At 36.0% G+C, this 19001-nt stretch overlaps 1 protein-coding gene across 1 annotated transcript in view; it reads right to left on the reverse strand.

Moving 5' to 3' along the window:
- Nucleotides 1-19001, reverse strand: part of DOCK2 (dedicator of cytokinesis 2) — a 203232-nt gene that overhangs the window by 144872 nt on the left and 39359 nt on the right. The window contains exons 23-25 of the mRNA XM_075442046.1: nucleotides 15514-15622; nucleotides 7220-7290; nucleotides 6531-6637 (exon numbers count right to left, since the gene is read on the reverse strand). Of these exons, the coding sequence (XP_075298161.1) occupies nucleotides 6531-6637; nucleotides 7220-7290; nucleotides 15514-15622 (287 nt within the window). The remainder of the gene's footprint in view (nucleotides 1-6530; nucleotides 6638-7219; nucleotides 7291-15513; nucleotides 15623-19001) is intronic.

A 19001-nucleotide genomic window follows, 5' to 3' on the forward strand; every position in this document is an offset into this window, starting at 1 on the left:
ACAACCTCCTATGTTCAAACATTTTAAAACATTGAGAAGTGGTGTTGAAAACAGTGCAGGAAAACAATCACAGAAAATCAAAAAACAAAGCTTTGGCTTAAGAACTCTTATCAGTAGGAATACAACCTATGATTACAAGAACAATTAAAATCAGTACCTATAACTCAATTCTGGTAATAATAATTAAACCAAAAGATGCTTAATCAGAAATGATTAGTGTTCCTTCTCGTTTTTTTTTATAAACTTTTTTCTTCACAGTCCTAAAGAAAAAAACAATACACTACTTTCTAAATCTTTAATTGGATTACATAGAGAAGACCATACAGACCTCATGCCAATTATATGCCACCATTTTAACTCAAAAATTTTTCATAGTTGACCCTGACTTGCATGTATCTGCAATTGCAACTTGGACTTACAGTTAAATCTTTAAAAGAAAAGAAACAAAACAAACAAAAAAAATCAAGCGTTACATTCCTTGTGAAATGTAGGCATTATACAACACAAACCTGCATCTCCTGACAGGTCATAGCCCACATAACAAATTCAAAGCTTTAGAAAGAAGAATTCCAAAGAACATGAAAGTACAAGTCATTATCATTCCTGTTTCCTTCAGACAGAAAAGTTAAAGAGTCTAGCAGGACAATCGTAGCTTGCTGAGGCTCTGCTGCGCAAAAACATACCATTACCAAACCCATCTGCACTCACTTCATGCTATATTACAGCTCACCTACTTTATTTCACTTGTTCTACTTAAATACGATATTACAGTATTTAAGATCATAATCTAATTGAAAAGATGCCATAGTTTAACCTGTATATAATTAATAACATACATGATACTCATAGCACAGGATCAACCTACTGACAGTTTTCCTCAGCTGCACCTCAAAAATTTAGGACACATTTATATGTGTATTCCTTAAGGGATAAATCTCAGATCTGACTTAAATCTTTGCTCTTCTAGATCACCAACACATGAACCACCAATACTTGTCAAGCAGTGAAATGAAAGAATCAGAACGTTTCACAGGTAAAACTCAGTAGTATACACATGAATGTTAGGAAACTAGCCTAACTATTGATGCATGCAAGTACCTATCTTGTTTAAACAACAGTACAATACAAAGCATTCTTCAGTTTGGAGAAAAAATAATACTACAGACTCAGCATTTCTTCAGGCATCTGGCAAATTACCCCACGCTGCTAACATATGTCTCTTACTGTTGTTCTTCCAAAATCATCAAGTGGTTTGCATATGCTGAACATGCAGTAGCTATGTCTACAGCCACAGTGAGCAGAGGACCTGGATTTCGAGCCAAGAGACTGAAACTCTGTTCCCACTCCTGCCAGTGACCATCTGTGTGACCTACTTAGAGTTTATGTTCTTTGGAGTAGATCTCAGTACTCTGCTACAGCATGAACTCCTAATCAGGAATGGACCTCTAGAGAGAATACAAGTCAAAAGCAGCAGTGTGAATACAGACACATTTTATAATAGGTTTCATAAAAAAAACCTAGTGAAGCATCAAAAGTAGATTTACATAGAAATGAAGCAATTCCAATAAAACTTTTCCTTGGTGGGTCCAACAGAGAATTTCACGAGAGAGAGAGAGTAGTCCATTACATCCCACTAAACAAAGGGAAAGATCTATGACAGGAGACAGTTTCTTACATCATAAAGGAAACTTTGAAATCCCATTAGGGGTGCTTATAGAGGACAGGACAACATTTCTTTCCCTCTGATATATTTAAATAATGAATTATCGAGTGATGTAGAAAGAAAGTGTCAAAAAGTAAGTTTAACATGATTTCTTGTCCTCCAATCAAGAAGGACATAATATTGTCTGAAGACAGAACTGGATAAATGCCTGTGCATGTGCTTGCACATTCTGTAAGAATGTTCCTAAACGGTATGGTGAAAGTGTACAAGCAATTGAAAGCGTCGGTCTTCCTACATTCAGCCACTCAAACACCCAAACCACCATAACCCCTGTAAGGGGTTTTATAGTTACAGAGTTGGAACAAGAAATCAATGCCTCAACGTTAAAATCTATCCATGTAATTTAAAGGCTTGTACAAGTGCCGTAGCACTGTGGAGCTTTTGAAGATCAGTTACAGTAGCAGTCAACAGAACCGTGCATCCTATCTGACGAACGCACTCTCTTCCTTGACAGTCTACAGTGAAATCTTTTGAAAGCCTGGGAACACACAGCAATAATTTCAGCTTAACCTCAAGACTTCCAAGTCCACGTTCATGTGTAACTCATTTAATAAAAACAAATTTCACTGGCCATTTTTTTTTATTTTGAAAACATATTTTCATGTTTTCACAATTCTCTTCCTTATAAAATACTGTGAACGTCAGCGGGTAAAGGAAAAGAAATACCAATATATGAAATCCCATTAAATTATAAAGATAATACCCTTGGGAATGGAAGTAAATGAACTGAACTGGAACTATAATGAACTAAATGGAAAGAGACTAAATACTAAAGCCTGGAGGATAATCTGAAACACATGCAAATTAATAGACTTCACTGTAATTAGAAATGTAGTTAAATACATTCCATATTCATGTCAGAAGAAAATGCTACCTGTTCTAGATAAATGTGAACTTTAGTTAATGATACTGTTGGCAATCTTACCTTAATTATCATGCGGTATCCTATTATGTGATACACCATATAGGCTTTCATTCTTGTAAATTACCTTCCACCTCCTTGCTCAGAGTAATGAATCAGGCATTGTCTACATCCAACACACGCAGTTGGTCCTCTACCCGCTTAATTTTAGAATCAATTGTATTTAATGTAGAGCAATAAAAGCGTCTTTGGAATTTTCTATTTTAAACCACAGCAATGTACAAGAAAAAGGACTTGTTTGCTATTTACTGTGCACAATATTACAATAGCACAGTACAAAAACTTTTTCATACTACTGTAGTGTCAGAGATACTTAAAAGTGTATTGGTCCTTGTCACATTCTTCACTGTCTGCACGTAAATACGTTGTGGACTTTCCCCCATGGTAATTACACCTTGAAGGTTAAATCCAACCAGTATGAAAACAAAACATAAATGCAAATAATCACAAAACATGTTAGATAGAAAACACCCTGAACTTATCCCAAGGAAGATTTTCTGCCATTACTAATGTAGGGGCAGACTGGGTAAAAAGAAGGTTGTAAGTTCATCACCCAAAAAACAAACTCTATGATTACGTGCCTTAGCAGATACTTGGGTAACACCACTGAGGCAACAGTTAACATTGTTAGTTGGCCAGACTAAGTGCCAGAGGAACAACAACTGCATCATGGAACGTTCTCATGAAAAGCAAAATACCCTTGCAAGAGTCTATTTGACCCTGACCAGGTCGCACTGTGGATAGTAAAAAGGTATGCCCGACCCTCTCCCCGCTACAGTAGTTATATATATCATGATATTGCTAAAACAATTGCATGATAATGCTAAAACAAATTGGGCATGTTTTAGCTTTATTTTAAAATGACATCCACTTGATTTCTCTGTTTTGGGCAACTACTTCTTAAACTAAGAGGATCATCTCTTACTTTAAACTAGTAATTAAAAAAAGATCAGTCTATTTCACCAGGCTCCTCTAAAAACAACGGAAACTAAGTATTATTATATAATTACCTATCAAGTATTACAGTAAAAACATTTTAAGGTAGATGCTGCATATGTAATCACCATAAGCATATAAACAAGCTGTTAATTTGTACATATCAAATGCATACACTTTAACTGTCAATTACTAGTGCAAATTTGGATTATAATGACCTATTGAGCTATACAGGATCCAGTGTAAAATAGCTAGGCTAGCAAATGGTTTAAGCATTATATGCTGCCTTTATGGTCTTAACTGCTTGATTTTGCTTTCAAGCCTTTGATACTAGCAAAAAATAGCACAGGAGGTTTTGGGCATTATTTAGTTTTTAATTGCTAAATTTATGACTAAATGAATCCATTAACTACCTGTCTGGGAAAAATTAAAATGTACTGATTATCTGGTCAGTAGTACACAAAAAACACCATTTATTGTTTTTATAAAAGCTCCACAGAATTAGAAATCCTCTTAGCAAAATTTCTTACTCATTATTATCTTAAAAATATACAAACAGAAAACATTTACCCTTTTTATAATTCACAAGACATTCTGAGGTAGACCAGCTATATATTTCAAGACATTAGACAAGCTGCATTTAAAAGCCACATCTACAAGCAAACAGCCATCTATTATTATTATTTATCTGCAAGCAGTAAAAGCTTTACAGAACATTTTGCATTAACAGATCGTAGCTAAAGCAAAGGCCTGTTAAACACATGAAGTGAGAACCACACTAAGCAGACTATAATGGTAGCATCTTTGGAATCCAAAACCCCATGTTCCTCTCCTCTGGAGCACACATAGATACAGAAGAAAGGAGCTGTGGGATGTACACTAAAAGGTGCAAGCCAATAGAACTGTAAAGCACACAGGTTACTGTATGCTCAACTAGCTTCCTTCGGGATCTTTATTATGGTTTTAATCCTTATTATACAAGCATGGGTCTGCTGTCCAGACCAACACTTCTGATATGTGAGCCATTAACAAAGTATTTCAGTGAGACAAGCTTCTTTAAAGAAAAATTATCGAACAATTGTTATTCCACAGCAGTGCCTGCTCTTACTCTCTGTCTTCTGAAATTCTGAGACAGGACAATAAAAAGTTAAGTTTTTCTTCCAGAAAAGTAATGTTTAACTAGAGACTATCGTATCACGCTAAAAAGATAAAAGTTAGCAAAAGGTAGATTAAAACAAGCAATATCCTTAGTGCTATTAGAACTAGAATTACCCAGCTGCTTTAGGTCTCTAACTCTTCTTGCAGATAGCAAAGCAGCGGGTTTACTGGAGATGAACCAAAACTTTCATACCCTGAGAGTTTAGGCTGGTATCTTATATAGCTACAGGTTGCACAGATGATCATTACTAATGCACACACACACCAACCACAAAAAGCTTACAGCTACACTTAATTTCTCAGTATTAAACACAGTCAAGGTAACTAACTGAATTCTAGAAAGATCAAGAGTTCATTATTTTAACCCAAGAGTCTTTCAGTTTCGTGAGAGGTTATTTTTCCTTCTGGTCTAAATGCTACTCACCACAAGTAGTAGAGATAAAACTAGGACTGGATCTTAGAAGCAGCAGCAGTAAAAGGAACTCGTAATGCAATGATATATCAGACTGTACATGTAAAATACAAATTCAGTAAACTACTGGAAAAAAATGTGAACACAGAATTAGATATTTGAGAACTAACTAGTTGGATCTGCTTGTAATAGCTTGTATCAGTGTCTGCAGATATCCAAGCTATAGCTACTTCAGTTCCACTGATTCAAGCAACCTTGAATCTTACACATAGTTTAAAAAAAAAAAAAAAATCCATGAAATCATTAACATAAATATAGGTTAAAATACTATCCAAATTAAAGTAAGCAGTCTTGATTTTGTCCAGGAAATCTATAATGGTTTCAAAACACCACAGACACAGCAAATTGTTGTTATAGCTTACAATACACATTTCAGTCTCAATAGAATGCAAGACAAGTCTTAAAACAAAGTTGAATTTTTATCTGTCCTAGCTAGTTAGAACTGCATTACTCTTCTAGCAACACAGAGGAATGAGGTGAGCAGAGCAATCCTCTCTCCCTCTACTCCTTTGCTACCACTGTTGTACCATCAAGTTCCTAGAATCATTATCTATAAATGGTCAGAAACTGAAATTCTGACAAAGCAGCCATCCGAGTAGTTTGTGTGCCTTTCAAAGTTCTGGAGGTCTTCTACACAGCAGTAAGATGCTGAGTGAGAAGCAAACCATCCAGTCCACAAGAGAGGAGACAGAACACTTAACAATGAAGATGAAGTCAACCACGTAAAACTGGGCTTCTCTGTTAGGAGTCCTTCAGAAAGAACTCCCTTTCTGTGACACTGTGAAGGAGAACTAAGCACAAGACTGATAAAGACACTTCAGTACCACTTCTCAATCCTGTCCAAATGGTGAAGAAAAACACTAAGTTCTGCTAGACTTTTAAAACCATCATAATGCCTATAAATGGATTGCAGCTGAGCTACACTACAGCACAATCAGACTTTTTCTTCCTATGCCCAGGCAGAGGCCTTATACAACATCAGCTGTGGTCACAAGGTTTCACTTCATGCTCCTATTTCACTATAGAGCTTGCAAATGGGTTGGAAGAATACATATAGTTCCATCCATCTAACCATTCTATCATAGGAATAACATACAAAACTGTTCCTCTGGACCCACCTGTTCCTTGTTCTAGGCTAGCAACCACAGTTTACACAACAGCCATCTTGTAGAAAGAGGTGAATCTTCTCCAGAGGTCAGATTTCTGGCATTCACACTTTCTCAGTTTTACTCAATTTCAAACACGCATTGCACAAAACGTAAGGCAGTCAACATTTTCACACCTATTTATTTTAAACCTTAAAGGCATTTTATACCTACCTTGCTTTTTAAACAGGTTGCTGCATACTATTTCCTTCATGGACTGCACTTTCTGCTTCTGTAGTTTCACTGGCGGAATGCAAGTGTAAAATTCATATAGCAGTTGGCTGCATGCAAAGAAAAAATGTCATAAATATCACACAGAAGAATTCACCATGTGTTAATAAAGACAGAAAGAGCAAAAGACAACATTTATTTCTTTTCAAGACTTAGATTTATTTACCATATCACAAACATTGACATCAGTAGCAGTTTAGAAAGAAAACTTTAAAGAGAAACAAGATGAGGATGTACTAGATTTAGACCATGTTTACAAACACTTATTACTTTCCATTATTTTCAAGGGAGAGATATTTTCACATGTGGTGGAGGCAACTTATCTTTCACAAATAAAGATACTTATTTCAAACTGCTAAAATCAGATCTGGTTTTCTGGAATAGGCCTTATTCAAGAGGGGGGCAAGGACAGAGGAGGAGAAAAAAGAGATAGATTGTTCTACTCGCTCATGTTATTCACCAAGTTACTAATGTATTGGGCCTCCATAATGAATTCTGTTATCATGTAAGTCGGATCAGAACTCCCTGTTTAAAACGTACGCCCAGAGTTCCACCACTTTTTTATTGTTTACAGCAGCGTTACATTGTATATACCATGTGACACATCTACTAAATGTTCAAAAGCAGCTCACCTCAGTAACTTGGCATCAAAGACCATTTCAACATCATGAAGAACTGATGGTATGTACTTCAAGGCAGCAACCTGAATTCATATATAGATTGTGTTAATTTTGTACATTTATCTACATGTACACCATGCAAACAATAGAGAGCATGCTGTTGAAACAGATGCATGCAAAACAAACAATGATAAGTTTAGACTGCTTTCTTCAGACTGAAATTTAACATCACATTTGAGTATTAATTCACCACAGACTACTAGTCACACAAGGGCATTTATGCTGAGGATATGCAGAGGAACTTCACCATACACCAAGCAGGTCATATTCTCTTTGTAGACCACTGGAAGGGCTAAGACCATCTTTGCAGATCATATTCTCTTTGTAAACCGGTAAGACTGTCTTTACGATGCAAATATTGTAAATTCAGCACTGATAAAAGCAGGAACTCTTTGGTTATACTTGGTATAGATTCCACCCCAGAAATGTGCCCTGCAGGAGGCAGAAGTCAGGAGGACAGTCATCTCTCCAGTCCAAAGCTACCCTTTCTGCAACAGATGAACTGGAGCGTCCTCCACCTACCCAACCATCTGCAGCTAACCTATCTGATGGTTTATCTTCTCCTCCTGATTTCTGAGGTGTACTTTGACAGTGTAGTGGAATAGTGATAACTTAAAAGATGACAAGGGTAAGAAAAAGACACGTTATTATTCTTACATGGACAAGAATACTTAAGCAGGTAATTTTCAGGCTCAAAGTCATCACTAACATTTAAGGCTAATATCCTTAAAGACTAACTTGCAGTACTTGGTGTCATAAAGCTCCTTTGTAGGTTGAAAGTATTTAGCTGCTGTAATACTTTTTGAAAGCAAATCTAGCTGAAAAATCTTGCAACAAAAAGCAAAAATGTTAAACATATTTGACATTTGCTGGGCCACTGTCCACTCATTTCTCTACTTTTGCTTTCGATATTAAGAGCTGCCTGCAATGATTTTTACATGCACAAAATGACCTGTGACTTATCTTCCCACTAACAAGCTTGTCTTTCTCAAACACTTCACATATCCAAAAGGATATGCCATACTTCTTGGCTGACAGCTGTAACAAATTCCAAAGAAAAACAGACTCTGTGGTTCTAAAAGGGCTACATAATATGTCAAAAAAGAGAAGCTGGACACAGTGATATAGGTCTGAAGCAGGACATCCATCTCTTCCTTCCCTCCCATCTTGCTATTTCAACAGGTCAACTACAGCAGGTCCTTTTCATCGAAGTTCAAATCTGCATAAAGATGCTGCACAATCACTGACTGCCAAAAGAAACAACCTCTAGGGGTACTTCTTTATCTAAAACGAACTAGCTGTTTTCTCTGTTCTTATTTCAGATGAAAACCAGAATGTCTTCTTGCCAAAACACATTTTTGCTTATCAAAAAATCTGACCACAGCATGATTTTTGGTTAGCATGCAATAATTCTTAGCAAAAAGCTTTGCTTTCTGCTGAATAAAACAGAAATAATCACATTGATTATGTTTACATGCTGCTAAATCCAACCATAGTAAAGAGGATCAATTTATGCTTTAATTTGACTAACCTCTTCTTGGTCCAGACTGTGAGAACTACAAAGGTAATAACAGCTTTACTTCATTGTGCCATTTTAGGGTGTAAATTTCTATTAGCATTCTGCTAAAAACTAAGTTACAGTAATGTGAAGTCTTCTATTACTGATATAGCTCTCTTTTTCATAATAGGCCTGTTCCACCCATGATACATCTTAGGTTAGTAAAAAAAATCAGAACAAATCCCAAACCTATGCATTACATAGACGCTTACTGTCTTAGCTTCAAGGTAATACGGTGCATGCTACAGGACTGATTAAGCACGTTATCCAATGAATGCACGCTGAAATGGCACAATTTCTTTTCACTTGGAATAGTGGAGTTCACTGCTCACCTTGAAAACAGGAGTAACTCTTGCTTTATGTCATTGTTTCTAGGGACTGTAAAAAACAGTAAAGATCACACTCTCCCTTTTATACCGGCAAAGCACAAAACCCAAACGACTTTTAGAAAGCCCAAACAGAAATATGTTTCCACTAGCCCTTGAAGTCTATACATATTTTAAACTACAATAAGGGATAAACTGAAATAACTACAAGCAAATGTGATTTTTAGTTATGAACTACCACTACACATCATAGGAATTCTAAAAAGACTGTAAACCTGGAATCAAAGGAACTCAACTCTTGACTACTTACATCTCTTAAATTCAGCATACAGTAATCTAAGTTACAATAAGGTGACACAAATTATTTAAAAACCTACTAATTCCAAAAATTATCAGGAAGTGTTCTACCCTGCACTCATCTAGGTAAATTCTCGAGTATTTCATGCTTGCCTCGACACAGGCCTAGCATTGTTTTTAAGTGAAAACACTTCAGGTTTCAGTTATATGCTTTCAAAATAACACTACAAAATCAGGTTCCACCTCTCATGTCAGGCTTCAGAAATGACTGTTGTAAAGTGATTTGATAGTTTCTATGAAGAAACAGTGAAAGTCAGTGACTTTAGCATGATAGGGCAAAAATCTCATCTTGCTAATAAATACATATGGCTATAAGTCACAAGACACTCTCACGACATTTGAATCAGGCTCAGGACTACTCCTATTTTAACCACTAAACTATATGCTTCTCCCCTGCAGAATTCATTTGAACTATCATACAAAGATTAGTGTAAACAAAGCTTTATGAATGGGCATTGCAAATGCTTGAGCACAGCTTTCTATGGCTCTCATTTAGGGCTTTCATTTAGACTTTTAAACACCATAAAGCTATCATTTTATCTCTATGAGCTTCCACTGTAGTAGCCTGCGGGTTCTTTGTTTATTCGGGGTTTTTAATGAGAAATATTCAGGTCTTGATTCAAAAAGAATTTAGTCTGTGGCAAGGGCATCTACAGTATTTCAAACTAGGTCAATGCTGGCTTAAGATGCCTTCAGATAAAGTCTCTTCATCTGATCTTTACCATTATTAGCTCCTTGAAATAGGTTGGGGAAAAAAGTTATTTTATTTTTTCTTAAAACACAAGACTGAAAAACTGGGGCTATCTAAAATACTCGTACAGATAACTGTGGTGGGCTAGAAACTCGTTATAGCCCCAGTTTTACTTCAGCAATGTTGTTCCTTGCTCTTCACGCAACAAATACTATATGAAGACACTGTACGGTAGCAGCATCTGAATTTCATTTTACACCAATTCACAGTTACTGTGCAAGATGTTTGATCAAGGATAAGGCCACCAGTGACCATAAAATATTTCAAGCAGTACTCCACTGGCACTTGGTCTATTGTGCTGTCTGCCTTCCCACATATTCCCTATTCTGCACTTGCACAAGGAGGGAAATGGGAAGGCTACAGCAGATCTGTAGCATCAACTGAAGCACAGTAACAAGGGCCTGCATTGTTTTAAACTCCCAATTTTCATTTGTGTTAATTGCTTCAAATGATGCACTATGGACATAATTGATCACTACCCTTAATGAAGTCATAAAAATCTCCTAGTAAGCGGTAAAAGATGTTCTGCATTCTTCAGACCTTAGAGATTAATTTTTTTAAGCAGGATACAGATAAACCCACAGCACTGCAGAAAATTATTTCATACATACACAATAAACCATTTTAAATTTATTTTAACCTTTACTCCTGACCAAGCTTATTTTCTTAGTTGCACTCTTGCAACATTACATTATACATATTCATGAAATTCAAGTACCCATGAGACCCATCCTCTATTGTACACTGGAATCAAAGTATCACTGTCAGTACTCTTCTAGCCTTCTTCTCTCACAAGCAATCTATGCATCTCTGTACAGATTTAAGCTCTTAGCATCTACTGCAGCACTATAGATGGGTCAAAAATGTGTGGAAAAGAATGAGAGGAGAAAGGTAGCATCTTCATATTACATTATTAACACTCTTTTCAATGTCATAATTTCTTATTCCTATGTTTCCATGACCTTAAGAACGTGTTATAGAAGGTTTCTGGAAGCATGCATAGAATTCGGAGTACTACTTTCTAAAAATCAGAGCCTATGAGTAAGCTGGGTACAGTCGATATTTGCAACAGACAAGACCATCTGTAGGTCAAATGTGATGTGTCAGCTGGGGGATAAAACAGTTTGTGGAAAAGAAGCTGGGGCTTGATTTGTAATTTAAGGTTGAAAGCACAAGCTTGTCAATGAAAGGACACACAGACAGACTACAAATCGGACATCAGCAATATGACCTTCTAAAAATACATAATGCAAAGTTTTAAAATAATTCATCAGACTTTATTGCCCAGAACTATAGGTTGACTCACACAGGCACAAAACGTATCTGCAGAAAATGATATTTTCCCGTGATAGGTAAAAGAGAGGAAAGAAGGTACTAACACCTCCTTATTCCCCCTTACGCTCAGGCTCTGCCTTGACCAAACTATTTTCAGTTTCTGGAACTTTATTTCCACATTTCCAGATTTAAAAAAGTCTATCCTCAGAAGTATAGACTTTAGGGAAAACTCTCTCTACAAAAAAATTCATCAGCAATGGCTACAGAGAAGCAACTGACAAATGAAACAGAACTGTAACATCATCCCCGCCAAAATAAATTTTAAAAGGTTTAAGTCTAGCATCTAGGAAGATCAGTGCCACCACCAGCAAGTCAGTATAAGTTCCTAAATCGTTGTTTTCGATAATTATAAGAAAAATCTGTGAAAAATCTTATAAAAGGAGGAATCCTTACCCTGCACTTCCACACTGATACTCATACTAGTGAATTTATAACATTCCCAATCTTGCCTACAAGGAGAAATCTCTTTACAAAGTAACTTCCCACGACCTTAAAACAGGTCACTCATATGGTTGCTTTCAAACATCAGGAAATGCTTTACATCAGCAAATTTAGGATGCTGAAATTATAATCCTAATTGTAGTAAAACAACTTCATGTGATGCTGAAGTTGAGAAACATTCTGTCTGTATCCTTAAACAAGACAGGCAGTTTCACCAATTCCAGAAGAAAAAAGATTAAAAAAAAAAAGGCTAATTCGGATTTACATGTAAATTTCCAGTTTTCTAATAATAAATTAACAACTCAGTCTTCAGCTTATATAAGTTCAAAGCTTATATAAACAGTACTGCAAAACATAACCAGACTTCTACCTTTCTCAAAGCTCAGGCAGCAAAACAAGTCAAAGCATCTATCCACTTCAGCCAACTTTAGAACAAGTGATTGAAAAGTCAGATTTTTAACTTTTTGTAAACTTACACAGAATGTAACAGATAAGGAAGCAAGCTATCACTCCTAAGATAAAGTTACATTGAAACAATAAAGTGCTTCTGGCACTGACTACGCTGTTTCATACGACATATAATTTTATAAACTATCTTTTCCTGACTTAATATTCAACACAAGTCTGAGTATGATTGCTATCAGAAAAAATGACTGGAAAATTGCTATTGACTAAAATCCTGAGTTCCAAGTTTAATCAAAAAATCACTAGCAGAGACCAACAAACATACCAGGTTTCAAAAAAATTCTTCAAATCTTCTAAAGTTTAGCTTCAGAGATAGTTGGACAACCATGGGTGATATAAGAGTTAAGACCCAATTACTTTAACTTTCTTCAGGGCTCCTAAAACTTTCTTCTCTGTTATTTTCAGAGTGTAATCCATTTGAACTCATTCAATTGATCTTATCAATCTATGTTCCACTTTAATTCATATCAATGATAATTTCAAATGTGACAGCTTAAAGGCTGTTCTGATACTCTGATTATTTGTCTATTTCTCCAACAGACTCTGTGAACTTTCCTCTCTGGGTATGCAAGATAACACCTATGGAGTCCTGTGTATTTGTAATATCTCTGTACAATCACCTGCCCCTTCCACTGCGAAGTTAATTATATACTACTACAACATCTATCACTGTCATCCCGAAACTTAATAGGGGGGCTGAGGGGAGGGAAATCAAGTGTCGGTTTCAGGCAGAGGCGCAGACTTACAAATTTATATATTTCTACCCCTTTCTGCCCCATCACACCTAGTGCAGAAATTATCTCAATTTTTTTGGCCTGTCATGGACAACTCATATCCACCTACCAGAGCAGGAGTCAAAAGTATCATAACAGAAGTCTCCTCCAAATAAGCACAAAAAGACATATTGTCCATTGTGAAAGCAACAATGACTGACATGCTTATGGAGTTTAAGACAGAGTGGGTCTGGGGTTTTTTTAATTTTATTTTTTTTTCCCCCTCCAATAAACTTCTTTCCAGCAGCAGGAACTAAACTACATAGAGACCCCTCTCATTCCACGCTGCTTCTACTGGAATTTTACAATATTAATGTAGTAGTTTTTATTTGCTGTATGTAAAGAAACCTTTTAGTAGGTTTCTTTCAGAAACATGTCTGTATGAGTTATCAGTAGTGGGGACAACAGCAAAGTTACGATATAAACCAGTACCTCAGATCTGCCATGAAATGTTTCAGCTAAAAAGAAAACAAAGTAGCTGGTGCACTGCTGCTTCACAGTTAAGAACAAATATGACCCATTTTTCACAACTGACAGCACTTATTAGAAAACAAAAATATTCATGTTTAAGATGTTATTGAGCAAAGCATAACTGTTAAATAGCTAGTCTATCTTTAAAACATATTTACATACTCATTAAAATTAGCATAGACATCTTTTGTTCAGTCCTTCTAAGAAGTTTTCAGCTATATTTTCAAGGTTCTCCTATTTCTTAAGAGCATCAGCAAAGACAGAGTATATTTTTGCTAAACAGGTGTAATATTAAGAACGAGCATTAAATATGGAAATATGTGAATCACAGTAAGCACAATCAACATTCATCAGCACATCCAATGCCATACTGGCATTAGTGTTACACGACAACCTGTTTTTAAGTGCACCCATCAGCTATTGCACAGCATTGCCACTTGTAAACGCATTAATGTGTCCCAGCAACAGTTAAGCAATCAAAATAGTCTTCTACCAGTATTTCTTGTCAACTCTCAAGAAGAAACTACACTGCTCATCAGAGCAAATACAGACGGACAATCCCACACAATCATTTTGAGATTAAGGCAGGGAGGCACGAAGTGACATGACATGCAGCTCCTGAAGAGCATAACAGCCTCCAAGATCCATTTGTTAATTAACATATTAATACAGTACAAGTATCACAAGAACAAACATTAACAGATAAACTATCTCAGTATTACTTTATAGTAAAGCCTAAAAAAGACTATTCTTCTATCAAAGCTTCTCCTGCTTCTGATGCAGTGTCTTTCAAACATAGAAACTATTCCCAGGAAGGCCTCTAGAGAACTGTCAAACAATGAGACAGAGTATCTGAATGATTTTCAAACACATTTATAACATTACTATCATCATGGTATTATACAATCACAGTAGTATTTTCTTCTTTAGCTCTTTTGCAGTTGCATGTTAACATTCTATGCAAAGTGTAAAGTAACACAAATCTCAACTTCATCCACCCGAGGATTTATTAAAGACAGAGAATTTTTCACTGGCTTCCATTTCTTGTGTAAGTCACAGCAAAAGGAATCAAAACACAAAACTAGAGGAAAAGTCAAGCCCAGTAAATACGAGTCGATAAAGAATGTATGAAGCATCAATATTGCAGTTGTCCAGTAAAATTTTCTGCTTTCTACTTTATAGGAAGCCTTGATAGTTTTCTATTTTAATAAAAATATTAGGTACATATTAGGAACTACCTACCAAATAGTTGATATTCATGATCTTAACAGATCCCTTCTTTCTAGTTTTCTTAAACCATCAGATTCCAAAGTGTTAAAATAACTAACATAGACATGAACAGGAAACATTGATCCTACTTTCAGTTGTTTAAATAACACACCTCCAAAAGGCTGATAGTGTGAAAAGTAAACTTTATAGTAAGATCCCTGTTTAACTGTACCTGAAAAAACTCCAGAATTAAACATTCAGCTCTCACTGGAAGCTTCACTTCATTAGATTCCTTGTAGGATTCCAGCATCTGTGTTTTGGTTCTTTCATTCACAAAATTATAGAAATGTATCTATCTCCTGACCCTTTCAACCTAGGCTTCAAACGTTACTAGACAACTTGGTCTTCCAATAAAGGGGAATTACAAGAGAGACACAATGGATAAATTTCCTATGAGTGTCTCTTCCACAGCTTAAAAAGAACTGAAAGAAAACCAAAAAGTCCACAAACCAAAACCGTATCAAAATGCAAAGCCAGCTTGTTTCCAAGCACACACCAACCTGCAACAAAATGGCAGTTTTGTGTTGGCTTTTCATCAAGTTGTTGATGGATTCAAAGAGCCGCCTCATAGATTCTTCAAACTCTGTTTGTTCTTTGCCTTCATATAATCTGTTGATAAGATGCATTGGATTATCCTTTCAGAATCATAAAGTTTCATAGTCCTAAATGTACCAGATTTAGCATTACCTTAAAATATCTTTTATAAGTTGATTCAATATTATGTACATCTATATTTCACCAGTGAGTTATATCTGCTATTCACCATATTGTGTGAAAGTCCTTCAGCCTGAACACAATACAAGCATTTTCAATTTTTGAAAAGCCTCTAAAGAATGACGCCTCCCAGATTTGAGCTTATAAAACAAATCATTTCACTTTCAAAGTAACTTCTACAGAAAAAAAATTTTGTGACTTTTTTCCACTACAACTGAGCTACTCTAGGGTATTTTTCACATATTATCACTGTTTTTCTTCTACTGTTATTGCCACTTTTAAAATAGCTATTTTTACTGTTCCCATTAACCAGTCTGCTTTTTGAAACAAGTCTCTACCTGATGCTTAGAAGCACATTAAAATTAAGCTCACTCCATTATTTCTTCATTTCCTGTCCTAAAGTTTGAATATTTCAGATTACCTCTCCTGTACTGTTCATACTAGCTATTACTACTAAATGCTACTTATATAAAGAGTAAAAAACCCCGGTGACATCTTAAATTAGTTATCTGAAACAGCTATCAAAGGGCAAAGAAAAACAAGCTAAGAAAAAGGCCAAGGCAAGAGAAGCCTGAAATGCATGTAGGATGCTGTACGCTAAAAGCTGCACCTCTGATGTACTGCCTTCTCTATCAGAAGAGAAAAATCCTTCTTTTTAAAGTAATGTATTGCACTGCCATGTGCTTTTCTTTTCAACTTGAAACTTGAGGCCCTAATAGAAGAATTAATGCCTAATTAAGAACTTGTCTACAGCAAGGCAAAAATCAAAAGTCCTATTCATACGGTGAGTGGCAAGAAGCTTTGAGGAAAGGAAAACACCGAGAAGTACACTATTCAGGCCCATGGCCTCTGCGCTGCTTAGGCCAATGCTCATCAATGAGATTTAAGTCATTTATTGGAAAGGAACCCCAAGATGCAAAACATGATTGAGAGGGGGGAAAAGTTATATCTACATGTATACAACATACATGATGCACACTACTAATGCAGTGATGCAGCTTTTTTTGACAATACAAGATCGTTTGCATGAGTAAATGAAGTTTCTTAAAACTATTTTTTAAGCAAGGGGAAATTTGAAGCTTTCTTGACTAAACTTGTGGGGCAAGGAGAGAGGCGGAACATCACGAAACATGTATTAAACATGCTTTTGAAATTTACACCAGGACTAAATTAAGCAGGTAGAATGATAATTCTATTTCCTGACTCATCATCTAGCTTCCATTTAGACACAATTTTCTGTGTTAAATTTCAATTAAAATCACTTGTTCTGCAGGCAAATTTTAAAAGATGACTAATTATTTGCTTTGGAAACAATTTCATCACAACAGTGTACATGAATTTCATCAACAAAAACAACCCTAGGCCAATGAAAGGAGAAAAGCAAATCTTTCATTTTTTCAGTGTCTGTATTATGTAAACCTTTGGCTACTATATGTGACTTTTCTACAAAACGTAGTCACTGAACTGCAAGACATAACCTTAGTTCAGCTGACTGGAAAGCAAAAAAAGAAAAGTCTGCTTTCATTACATTTCTACAGGTTCAACAGGACCAAATGAATGCAAATTAAAGAAGAACTTGGTTACCTTCAATGCATCTGCCTGGCTATACGACAAAAAAAGTCTTTCATTTTATGTCTAGCATTAGAAGTCATTAGTCATCTCTTTCCTACACAATTTTCACTTTGTAATGTCTCTTACCTTTCAGCAAGGCATCTTAGTTTCTTAAGAAACCCATCAAATTAATGAGAGAATGATCTAAAGATCTGCCTCAGCTCCATTCTTTCAAAATATTTGTCTCCAAGAAGGCTAATCTCAACCCTTCAAAGTCAAGTACTTGAATCGTAAATCCTAAATCTTCTCATGGGAAGAAAATACATTAATCCAATTTTTCTACTTCTTTTTTTTTATGAACAGTCTGACAATAAGAAATTGATTGCAAAAAGTTAGATCACAACAGCTATGGATGGATATACAGTATCAGATGATATTGCTCATTGTTTGGTTATTTTTGCCAGAAGCTACCATTTGCAAGGGCTATTACTGCCTATAATAATAATCGTCCAACTGAATTTAGAGTTTCAAACCTCCAGTTAAGGCATTTATAGTGAAAAATAAAAGGAATAGATACGTATAGCTAACCACTCAAATATCCAACACATTGCAGTAACCTAGCTTACCATAAACTGTCCACTTCTTGCTGCCAGCAAATACTAGGGATTAAAATGGAGATCAAAGTTCTCCCTGCAACACAACCCCCCCTTCTGACCTTCATCCATTAGAGAAATTTTCCATAATCCTCTACACAACACTTCCTATTCTCATGAGCACCATCTCCTCCTTCCTTATACAACTTTTCACCTTGTTTATCTGTATCTATCTATAAATACAAAGTTCCTCGAGACAAGAATAGTTCTAAGGGACTATCTAGTAGCAGCAAGTAACTTCTGAGTCTATTTCTATTTCAACCAAAACTCCGCAATTCATCAAATACACTTAATTTTACAAAACTATAAAGCTACATGGATTTTTTAAAAAAACTAGCAGTGAAATAACAGAGAAAAAATGTATTATAGCTCCCACTGAGCAAAAGATAGATAAAAACAGAACACCTTCCTGTTCTGTTAACTGCCAAACAGAAACACAACTGCCAGCCACCCGGTCTACCTACAGTCCCGAGTTTGCCACTGCATATCTTTTGCCACTGTATCTTCAGCAATGTAACAGACAGACAACAGAAAAAGTACTAGGGAGAAACCAGTTAAGGATAAATGGAAAAAGACGAAGGAGAACAGAAGAGAGAAAACAAATGTGGTTGGGATCTGTCAGCTATGTTGAGAGTCCTTAAAGGCTAGGGGAGGAAACGGGGGACACAGTTACCATAGCATAGTTTTTCTCCTTCCAGCTTTTATCTCCTTCATGGTCTCCATCTCCTTTTTCCCTAAGCCTGAATACCGCTTGTAAATACCATGCCCTATTTGTTTGGCTGAGCTATACGTATCTAGTCCATTTAGTCTTCCCTCCAAATTCCTTAACCAGAGATCTGAAACTCTAAATTCAGCTGGACAATGATTACTGAAGACTACATTGTTCTACGCACAGTCTGAGCTGCTGAACACCACGATCTCAAGGACAAGCATCCAGCTTCAAGCCATCTGTCACAATGTTTGGCCATCCATTAGTTTTAGGCCAAGCCACCTGATGCAAAGAATAATCACCCTTTGAAATCTGCTGCTACTACTAAATACATCTCTGGAACTTACACTGTGGATCACAA

This window comes from Opisthocomus hoazin, chromosome 23 (genome assembly GCF_030867145.1).
Source record: "Opisthocomus hoazin isolate bOpiHoa1 chromosome 23, bOpiHoa1.hap1, whole genome shotgun sequence".
Classification (NCBI taxonomy): domain Eukaryota; kingdom Metazoa; phylum Chordata; class Aves; order Opisthocomiformes; family Opisthocomidae; genus Opisthocomus; species Opisthocomus hoazin.